Source organism: Oncorhynchus nerka, linkage group LG6, assembly GCF_034236695.1.
Source record: "Oncorhynchus nerka isolate Pitt River linkage group LG6, Oner_Uvic_2.0, whole genome shotgun sequence".
NCBI lineage: Eukaryota > Metazoa > Chordata > Actinopteri > Salmoniformes > Salmonidae > Oncorhynchus > Oncorhynchus nerka.
Window position 1 is genome coordinate 83420320 of NC_088401.1, and position 11295 is coordinate 83431614.

Genomic DNA, 11295 nt, shown 5'->3' on the forward strand with positions numbered 1-11295 from the left:
GTGCAATGGGTTCTTATATTTGCATGCATGGCCCTGTGCCCCGGTTCAGAGTAGTTGGTACTTTCCAGGCTTTTCAGGTGGTCCTTAACAAATTGTCCACTCCGACGGGGCACCGGGCCATCAAAACAAATTTGCCCATTGTTTTCAGACGGCAAGTGTCACACATAAATCCTAGATGCTGATTGGTTTAGAGACGCCCAATCCCTGTCTTTATGTTTATTTACAGACCCTCCTAAACCTATCTGGAGGTTTACGTAGATGCTAGGAAAGTCCACTTTTGTTACTTTGCTTCTGAAATATCTTACCCCGCGTGTCTGTATCGACGTTGAATTCCAGACACTTAAGATTTCTGTTCACCGGTGATTAGTGACAGAAGGAAAGGAATTAAGATCAATCAAAAATGAGTTGTTTTCATTTAGATGACTTCCTTGCAGGGTGGATTGGAGGTGAGTGTCCGTTATTTTTTTAACTTGTTAATTAGCTGTAGAATTAGATGTTTTATGTGAGGATGAGTTTGGGATTAGAGCGGTGTTGGACTATTGCATATCGTTTTTGTTTATCATAATTTGTTTTATTTTAATACATTTGCTATGTAGGCCTATGTCTAATCTATGTTCGATTAGAAAAAAGTAGATATATGAATAATTGGAACATGCGCAGATTTTCCAAATCGAATTGCCCACATAGCGCTGGACATTTTGATCAAACACTAAACATTTAACATCCAATCAAAATGTAGTTAATAATTAAATAACCAGTTCTACATGTTTGACTATTTATTTTGAGTGTTCTCCTTTTCTATATTCTACTTCTGCAAGGCGCGCTACCATGAAACGGACAGTAGGGGCATAGTAGTTGCACATTGCATAATGATACTGTATCTGTGGAATGCTGCAACGGTTTTCACTCTTCATCGCCTGTTATTCGCCTATAGGCAGCCTACTGTAGTTATGAACATTATCGGCCTAAGTTTTGTTTTTGCAAATGTTGAGTCAGAATGATCCCTAAGCAGTGGTAGTGTTTTGCTGTCTGGCCGGGATATGATTCTTTCTGTTCTCTCTTGTGTTTGCCCTGAAATCTGTGGTACTGTAGTTCTATTGTCTGTGGAGGGTTGGATGTTCTAGGCAGGGTGCCACTGAAACAACATTATATATTAACTCTCCCCCTCTCTCTCTTTCACACTCTGTATCCATCCCTCCTTACTCCTCCTAAACGTGGTTTCCTTCTGTTTTTCCAATAGGAGCTTCCAGTGTTATTGTTGGTCATCCGCTGGACACAGTCAAGGTACATACGAGGACACACGGTTCAACACATAAAGGACTGGTTTCCCAGACACTGATCAAGCCCAGTCCTGGACTTAAATCCACTTTCAATGGAGATTCTCTGTTTATCTTGAGTTCTAGGACTAGGCTTCATTGGTTTTCCAGGAAACAGTCCGATTTGGTTTAAATCAGGGATTGACATTAAGGTCTGAAAGGCAATTGTCTCTTTCATTTAAACAATGGAGGGGAACCAGACAGATCAATGCTTGCAGCTTGGTTGTTGTCAGTAAAAAAATGTTTTTAAATAAACGGCCCAATGGGGGGCAACCTCAGAGCAGGCTCAACTTGCCCAACTCTTCAGTCCACTTGCTCTAGGCAACAGATCAACCCTTCATGTCAAACCTTGTGTTTTTTTTACCAAACATGTAATAATGGTTTATCTACTCATAAACAGTTACCATTTAGTAGGCTATAGGCCTGCAGTAACATTAACACGAGCCACCACACATCACCTAGCCTACATGCTGTAGATTGTGTAGGCCGTTGTTTTATGTAGGAGGAATGTTGAGGTTCTTATCATTTCCCATTCTATGTTTCTACCCAACAGACTCGTTTACAAGCTGGGAAAGGATACAAGAACACCCTTCACTGTGTCCTCCAAATCTACAGAAAGGAAACTGTAAGTGATAGGTCACTGCTCTTGTCGTCTAAATGTAAATATATATATACCATTTAGCAGACACTTTTACCCAAAGCGACTTAGTCACTCGTGCGGAGACATGTTGTATTGTCCCACAGTAATCCATAGGAGGCCATGGGATAATATTTGGCACGATAATCCATAGGAGGCCATGGGATAATATTTGGCACGGTAATCCATAGGAGGCCATGGGATAATATTTGGCACGATAATCCATAGGAGGCCATGGGATAATATTTGGCACGATAATCCATAGGAGGCCATGGGATAATATTTGGCACGATAATCCATAGGAGGCCATGGGATAATATTTGGCACGGTAATCCATTTGTCGTCATGCTGTTGGTACGGTTTCCCTTTAGAACCGCGGAGGCCTTGGACATAAAGTGTCAACCTCGACAACTACTCAAAAAGAGAATTATCACATCCTAAATTCATTTTTACAAACTCTTATCTGTAGATTATACCGTAGGCCTAGCTGTACCAGTTCTGGAAATATTTGTTTTCCTTTTGAAGCAACTGTGCTTTTGTTTTAACAAATATCCTCGAGCCTTGCTGTGAATACTCCCTATGTAGCCTCTCTCTGGCAGGGAGGTGGGGGGAAAAACCTTCCAGTTGCCAAATTGTATACTGGGACGCGGACCTTCTACAGAACACACTGTTGCATAAAACGTCTCATTTGTATTATTCTTCATCCTAGGTGGCTGGCTTCTTCAAGGGTCTCTCCTTCCCGCTGGCCAGCATCACCGTGTATAACTCAGTGGTGTTTGGGTTCTTCAACAACACACAGAGGGTTATTAGCAAGTTCCGTCATGGTGACGAGAGGCAGCCGTGTGGCATGCTGGACATGACCCTGGCCAGCATGTTGACAGGGCTGATGTCAGTGGGACTCGGAGCGCCGGTCGACCTGGTGAAGATCAGACTGCAGATGCAGACTCTTCCCTGTTTAGCAGGTAAAGTCAAAAGACCGATACACCATTCTAGAAGGTAATTATTTTAGCAGGTAAAGTCAAAAGACCAATACAACATTCTAGACCATTCTAGAAGGTAATTATTTTAGCAGGTAAAGTCAAAAGACCAATACAACATTCTAGACCACTCTAGAAGGTCATTATTTTAGCAGGTAAAGTCAAAAGACCAATACAACATTCTAGAAGGTAATTATTTTAGCAGGTAAAGTCAAAAGAACAATACAACATTCTAGACCATTCTAGAAGGTAATTATTTTAGCAGGTAAAGTCAAAAGACCAATACAACATTCTAGACCATTCTAGAAGGTCATTATTTTAGCAGGTATTTCCTTTAGTATAAATCAAATTTATTTATAAAGCCCTTCTCACATCAGCTGATATCTCAAAGTGCTGTACAGAAACCCAGCCTAAAACCCCAAACAGCAAGCAATGCAGGTGTAGAAGCACGGTGGCTAGGAAAAACTCCCTAGAAAGTCCAGAACCTAGGAAGAAACCTAGAGAGGATTCTAACTATCCTTTCAGACCTTTCTAGAAGATACAGTGCCTATAGCACCCATGGGTTTAGAAAGCTCATTTTAGTGGGACTTTACCCAAAGGTCTAGAATAGTTGCCAGTTCAAGGAACCACAGAAAATGTATAATTTGCCTATTCAGGTTCAGAGCCCCATCAGTCTTTCAACTGCCATTCATATGTCACAACAGCAACTCGGACGAGCTAGCATGAGATGATAAATCCAGCTCACTTAAAGGTTGATAAACTAAAAGGTGTCGTAAATCACATGTCAATGTCCTACATCAGTGATAAGTCACCAGTCACTGTTTTTGAAAACGGAAATTGCTGCACTTTTTTTTTATTTTACCTTTATTTAACTAGGCAAGTCAGTTAAGAACAAATTCTTATTTTCAATGACGGTCTAGGAACAGTGGGTTTAACTGCCTGTTCAGGGGCAGAACGACAGATTTGTACCTTGTCAGCTCGGGGATTTGAACTTGCAACCTTCCGGTTACTAGTCCAATGCTCCACACGTCCTTGAGTTGCGCCCCATGTATCTTTATACAGTAAAGGGCATCATAAAATACACGTGTTAAATCTTCACCATCACCTGTTGTTCTGGTATATAGTTAAAGCCTCCTTCCGCATAAGATTGAACCTTAATCCAAACTATCCTCTTTCTGCATGAGCAGTCAATAAAGTCAATTACAGCCCTGATCTTTATTGTTAGTTTATTATTTTGTATTTTAGAGAACCTGAACCTCGCCGGGACGACCGGAAACGTGAACGGTAACATCGCCGTGCGCTCCATGACTCTCCAGGGCCAGCCGACCTACAGAGGTCCCATCCACTGCATCAGCTCCATACTGCGGACCGAGGGCATCCGGGGGCTTTACAGAGGGGCCGGGGCCATGGTCCTGAGAGACGTCCCTGGGTACACGCTGTACTTCATCCCCTACGCGTTGTTCCGTCGCTGGCTATCCTCTGAAGGGAGGTCATCACCTCATCCCTGTTCTATATGGGTGTCTGGAGGACTGGCAGGTAACTGGCAGGTGTTTACGGATGGTAATGTTACTGTTGCTAGTTTGTGATTGGTTGAAGCAAATAGAAATGAGCCTTTAGGTCAGATAAAGGAGCATGCTGTTGAAACCGTGGCCTCGTTTTGCTTTCCACTAGGCCAGAGAATGTATTGATGGAGGGTTATTGGGCCCATACGTAAATCGAAATCACAATCCTGACTTTGCTAGCAGGGCCGTAACCAGGGATTGAGTTTTAGTGAGACCCACCCACCTTTCCCTCCTTTGAAGATATTTTTTTGAAAGTTGAAGCTTATTTACTGCATTTCTGTACAATTTAAAACACTTTTTAAAATGCTATTTGGAGAACGGCAACAACAAGCCAAAATGACCCCAGCCATTATCACCTTGTTGCTATAGCTTCATTCACCTCAGTCCATCTACAAGCATGTAGCCTATTATCACCTTGTTGCTATAGCTTCATTCACCTCAGTCCATCTACAAGCATGTAGCCTATTATCACCTTGTTGCTATAGCTTCATTCACCTCAGTCCATCTACAAGCATGTAGCCTATTATCACCTTGTTGCTATAGCTTCATTCACCTCAGTCCATCTACAATCATGTAGCCTATTATCACCTTGTTGCTATAGCTTCATTCACCTCAGTCCATCTGCAAGCATGTAGCCTATTATCACCTTGTTGCTATAGCTTCATTCACCTCAGTCCATCTGCAAGCATGTAGCCTATTATCACCTTGTTGCTATAGCTTCATTCACCTCAGTCCATCTGCAAGCATGTAGCCTATTATCACCTTGTTGCTATAGCTTCATTCACCTCAGTCCATCTACAAGCATGTAGCCTATTATCACCTTGTTGCTATAGCTTCATTCACCTCAGTCCATCTACAATCATGTAGCCTATTATCACCTTGTTGCTATAGCTTCATTCACCTCAGTCCATCTGCAAGCCTATTAGCTATACAATTGTAATGTTATACCCCGGGGGGATATGAGAAATGATTCACACTGACACGTGGCATCAGTGACTGTTTAGTCAGTTGTAATGATGAAGTGCGAAAAATCATCAACTCTTTACATAAATACAGTTTCTCTTTTTTTCAACATACATAGCGTTCACATTTGTGTTCCTAGGCATTACTAATCAAGCTCCGCACAACCAGATATCAATGAAGCACACAGATGATTGTATTATCACATTCGCATTAATTATTAGAAAATGACTTACAATTTTGTATAATCAGTGTTAGAAGGTGGGTAATGGGTAAACTATAAACTTCAGTAGAAGGAACAACTACTGGTAGAAAGGAAAATGTAGGACATTTTTAAAACTGTATTGTTTGCATGTTGATAGCATTTTAATGTCGGCCTATAGGGAAGATGGGCCATGTGAAAATATTGAAACATATCATATTTTTTAAAGTTCCTAACTTGTTTGATATCATTAGTACAGATTTTCTCAGGGGGCCCCACATGGGGCCCCGACCCCAAGTTTGGCAACCACTGGACTAATCTCTCTCTGCTTGCTTCTCTACTTGCTTCCTCTGTCTTTCTTCTCTGCTTCCTCCTGCATGCATCAAGAAAAAATGTGTGCCTGAAGAACACCAAAATTAACTAAAACGTCACAAAATGGCATCATAATATAGGCACAAACTCTTCCGAACTGTTCCGGTTGGGAAGCATGCGGACGCTTTCAGCTGCTTTAGAGAGTGGGGAATGTGCTGCAAATCCGGCACACAAGTCCAAGGGACGCAGGTGATCATAACGAACAAACCACTGTCCATGATTCCTCTCGTTCAGAGACGCAGGCGATCATAACGAACAAACCACTGTCCATGATTCCACTCGTTCAGAGACGCAGGCGATCATAACGAACAAACCACTGTCCATGATTCCACTCGTTCAGAGAGGCAGGCGATCATAACGAACAAACCACTGTCCATGATTCCACTCGTTCAGAGAGACGCAGGCGATCATAACGAACAAGTCACTGTTCATGATTCCACTCGTTCAGAGAGGCAGGCGATCATAACGAACAAACCACTGTCCATGATTCCACTCGTTCAGAGAGGCAGGCGATCATAACGAACAAACCACTGTCCATGATTCCACTCGTTCAGAGAGACGCAGGCGATCATAACGAACAAGTCACTGTTCATGATTCCACTCGTTCAGAGAGGCAGGCGATCATAACGAACAAACCACTGTCCATGATTCCACTCGTTCAGAGAGACGCAGGCGATCATAACGAACAAACCACTGTTCATGATTCCACTCGTTCAGAGAGACGCAGGCGATCATAACGAACAAGTCACTGTCCATGATTCCACTCGTTCAGAGAGACGCAGGCGATCATAACGAACAAGTCACTGTCCATGATTCCTCTCGTTCAGAGACGCAGGCGATCATAACGAACAAACCACTGTCCATGATTCCACTCGTTCAGAGAGACGCAGGTGATCATAACGAACAAACCACTGTCCATGATTCCACTCGTTCAGAGAGGCAGGCGATCATAACGAACAAGTCACTGTCCATGATTCCACTCGTTCAGAGAGACGCAGGCGATCATAACGAACAAACCACTGTCCATGATTCCACTCGTTCAGAGAGGCAGGCGATCATAACGAACAAGTCACTGTCCATGATTCCACTCGTTCAGAGAGACGCAGGCGATCATAACGAACAAGTCACTGTCCATGATTCCTCTCGTTCAGAGACGCAGGTGAACATAACCAACAAACCACTGTCCATGATTCCACTCGTTGGCAGAGAGGCAGGCATGTTTAGAACTCAATCAGATCAATGATTTAAGTGTTCTGAGCTTTGATCACATGTTAACCTATAATTGTCTTAATTTATTTTGAACAAAATCTATTTTTTTATAATGTTTTTATAATTATAAAAAATGTGAGAGGTCTGGACCTCGGTTTGTGTATTTATGGCCCTGGTTGCTATCACCATGCTCTAAACTAACAGCTAACCCCATTGGAATCATAATTTATGCAGGAATTCTAATGTTGCTGCTATGTGGACTTGGCGGAAAATGTAGTCTAGCTATGCAAATAAAAACGTTCCTTCGGGTTATCTGCTAAGGAGCGTTCAGGTAAAAGGCTGTGGTACACTGAGGGACACGTCAAAATGAAGAATTTTGGCACTTTAGTAAGCCTTTTTCATAGTCAAAATTAGACTGATTTTAATTCTCTGTGTGGTCTATATTAAAGGGCACTTTATTTAACATAACAAGCTTTTAAAAAGCAATATTTGTGAACAATTTCTACTTAAAATTTCAAAGACACACACACACACAAAAGGCACTCATTTTGTAGAATGGCACCTTTACAGTCTTCGTGTCAAGTCCAAAGCTGAATAGTTGTCTTCACCTTGTCTACCACCTATAAAAACTTTGCCATTACTTTATGCCATTTTATGATGCCATCTTGAAAACGTTGTAGGCCTACCCAGGGTTGGGAGGATGATTTACAGTTACTGATTACATGACAATAAAACTAGTTCGTCATGTAATCCAATGGATTACTCAAATTGTGAGTAACATAGTTTGATTACTGCCTTGGTTAAGCCCACATCTGCCTACTTAGTTTATGCTGTAGACCACAGGAGGTTGGTGGCACCTTAATTAAGGGAGGACGGGGCTCGTGGTAATGGCTGGAGTGGAATCAGTGGAATGGAATCAAAACGCATGCCATTCCATTTGCTCTGTTCCAGCCATTACGATGAGTCGTCCTCCCCTCGGCAGCCTCCACTGAACACCAGCATCTGTGGGTAGTTGCTTTGCTCAGCTGCCTGCTGCATCTTATTGATGTGATGCCTTCACTGCTAAAAAGGTCAAGGGAAAGCATCTCCAACCCTCGTTCTTTGATTATGAAATCATTGGCCTACTCTACAACAGCCACCCAGCAGATTGTGACCCATAAATGATGACATGGTCTGACTCACCCAACAGTCTGCTGTGATAAAGACTTATGACATATGTAATAGGTCAAAGACCAATCTGATTTAGTTCATGAGTTGAATGACCTCTGATTGGAGTCTACTCCTTTCCACTGACACTGGAGGTATAGCTGAGTAAGCAACTGATTTGACACGTCATCCCAGTACACAGCATGGAGCTGTATTTACTAATAAAACCTGTTCCCTTTGACACAGAAATCCTGATGAAATGTGGGATGATTCAGTTCTCAGCAGGGTTGCAAAGCTACTGGTAGTGACCAAGGTTACCGGAACCTTCAGTAATTTCGGTAATTTATAGTTGAATAACTTTTACAAAATGTATTTGTGTATATAGTCACATCTACTGTATGTTAGGTTTTGATTAGCCAATGCAGGTTAAAGTGAGTTCTTCCACTCTTTTTTATTTTTAATTTTTTACTCCATATAAAAAAACTGTCATTCTGCCCCTGAGCAAGGCAGTTAACCCACTGTTCCCCTGGGTGCCGAAGACGTGGATGTCTCCCATACCTCTCTGATTCACAGGGGTTGGGTTAAATGTGGAAGACTCATTTTAGTTGAATAACGGACTAGGTACCCCAATTTCCAATGTTATTCACTAAATTGATGGTTAATATTTAGGATAATGTTTCACAGCTTTGTCTATTCTGTTTTTATTTTAAAATCATCATATTTAATTACTTCATATTATTTTACCTGACGACATCTGTGAAAATATGAAGTACCAAAAGGGCTGATGGATTACATAACATCCTTCAAAGATATTCTGGTAGTTTACCCTCCTGGTAGTTTACCCTCCTGGTCCTGGTAGTTTACCTTCCTGGTAGTTTACCCGCCTGGTCCTGGTAGTTTACCCGCCTGGTCCTGGTAGTTTACCCTCCTGGTCCTGGTAGTTTACCCTCCTGGTCCTGGTAGTTTACCTTCGTGGTAGTTTATCCTCCTGATCCTGGTAGTTTACCCTCCTGGTAGTTTACCCTCCTGGTCCTGGTAGTTTACCCTCCTGTTAGTTTACCCTCCTGGTCCTGGTAGTTTACCTTCCTGGTAGTTTACCCGCCTGGTCCTGGTAGTTTACCCGCCTGGTCCTGGTAGTTTACCCTCCTGGTCCTGGTAGTTTACCCTCCTGGTCCTGGTAGTTTACCTTCGTGGTAGTTTATCCTCCTGATCCTGGTAGTTTACCCTCCAGGTAGTTTACCCTCCTGGTCCTGGTAGTTTACCCTCCTGATCCTGGTAGTTTACCCTCCTGGTAGTTTACCCTCCTGGTAGTTTACCTTCCTGGTAGTTTACCCTCCTGTTAGTTTACCCTCCTGATCCTGGTAGTTTACCCTCCTGGTAGTTTACCCTCCTGGTCCTGGTAGTTTACCTTCCTGGTAGTTTACCCGCCTGGTCCTGGTAGTTTACCCGCCTGGTCCTGGTAGTTTACCCTCCTGGTCCTGGTAGTTTACCCTCCTGGTCCTGGTAGTTTACCTTCGTGGTAGTTTATCCTCCTGATCCTGGTAGTTTACCCTCCAGGTAGTTTACCCTCCTGGTCCTGGTAGTTTACCCTCCTGGTAGTTTACCCTCCTGGTAGTTTACCTTCCTGGTAGTTTACCCTCCTGTTAGTTTACCCTCCTGATCCTGGTAGTTTACCCTCCTGGTAGTTTACCCTCCTGGTCCTGGTAGTTTACCTTCCTGGTAGTTTACCCGCCTGGTCCTGGTAGTTTACCCGCCTGGTCCTGGTAGTTTACCCTCCTGGTCCTGGTAGTTTACCCTCCTGGTCCTGGTAGTTTACCTTCGTGGTAGTTTATCCTCCTGATCCTGGTAGTTTACCCTCCTGGTAGTTTACCCTCCTGGTCCTGGTAGTTTACCCTCCTGTTAGTTTACCCTCCTGGTCCTGGTAGTTTACCCTCTAGGTAGTTTACCCTCCTGGTCCTGGTAGTTTACCCTCCTGATCCTGGTAGTTTACCCTCTAGGTAGTTTACCCTCCTGGTCCTGTTAGTTTACCCTCCTGGTCCTGGTAGTTTACCCTCCAGGTAGTTTACCCTCCTGGTCCTGGTAGTTTACCCTCCTGATCCTGGTAGTTTACCCTCCTGGTAGTTTACCCTCCTGGTAGTTTACCTTCCTGGTAGTTTACCCTCCTGTTAGTTTACCCTCCTGATCCTGGTAGTTTACCCTCCTGGTAGTTTACCCTCCTGGTCCTGGTAGTTTACCCTTCAGGTAGTTTACCCTCCTGGTCCTGGTAGTTTACTTTCCTGGTCCTGGTAGTTTACCCTCCTGGTCCTGGTAGTTTACCCTCTTGGTCCTGGTAGTTTACCCTCTTGGTCCTGGTAGTTTACCCTCTTGGTCCTGGTAGTTTACCCTCCTGGTCCTGGTAGTTTACCCTCCTGGCCCTGGTAGTTTACCCTCCTGGCCCTGGTAGTTTACCCTCCTGGTAGTTTACCCTCCTGGTAGTTTACCTTCCTGGCCCTGGTAGTTTACCCTCCTGGTAGTTTACCTTCCTGGCCCTGGTAGTTTACCCTCCTGGTAGTTTACCCTTCAGGTAGTTCTCAGCAAGTGGGTGACTGAGGTTTTTTGGTCATTTAAAAAAAGTTTGTGTGAAAAGCAACAAGGACAGGACATTTGACAGTTTGAGATTTTAAATTGATTTAAACAGAAGGAAAAAGCTTCCATGCCCAATGAAAGGTGACTTTCTAGCAGTGTGTCTCAGCACATTTAAAAATAATAATAATAAATACCTGCCTGTTCAGTGTGTTTGATGAAACATCTTGATATCACATGAAGTTTTCCAAAAATGTAATCAACTTTTTTTTTAAATAAAATAAAAAAAAATAATAAATGCAACTGTAAATCTCCTGACCCTCCTGACGTGTTTCTGTCTACAGGTTCTATC

General features: G+C 43.0%; 1 protein-coding gene across 1 annotated transcript in view; it reads left to right on the forward strand.

Moving 5' to 3' along the window:
- The first annotated feature begins 236 nt into the window (after positions 1 to 236).
- LOC115126152 (solute carrier family 25 member 48-like) overlaps positions 237 to 11295 on the forward strand; it is a 15759-nt gene continuing 4700 nt past the window's right edge. The window contains exons 1-5 of the mRNA XM_029655755.1: positions 237 to 446; positions 1241 to 1284; positions 1870 to 1941; positions 2663 to 2915; positions 4176 to 4466. Coding sequence (XP_029511615.1) covers positions 401 to 446; positions 1241 to 1284; positions 1870 to 1941; positions 2663 to 2915; positions 4176 to 4466 — 706 coding nt within the window. The 5' untranslated portion in view covers positions 237 to 400. The remainder of the gene's footprint in view (positions 447 to 1240; positions 1285 to 1869; positions 1942 to 2662; positions 2916 to 4175; positions 4467 to 11295) is intronic.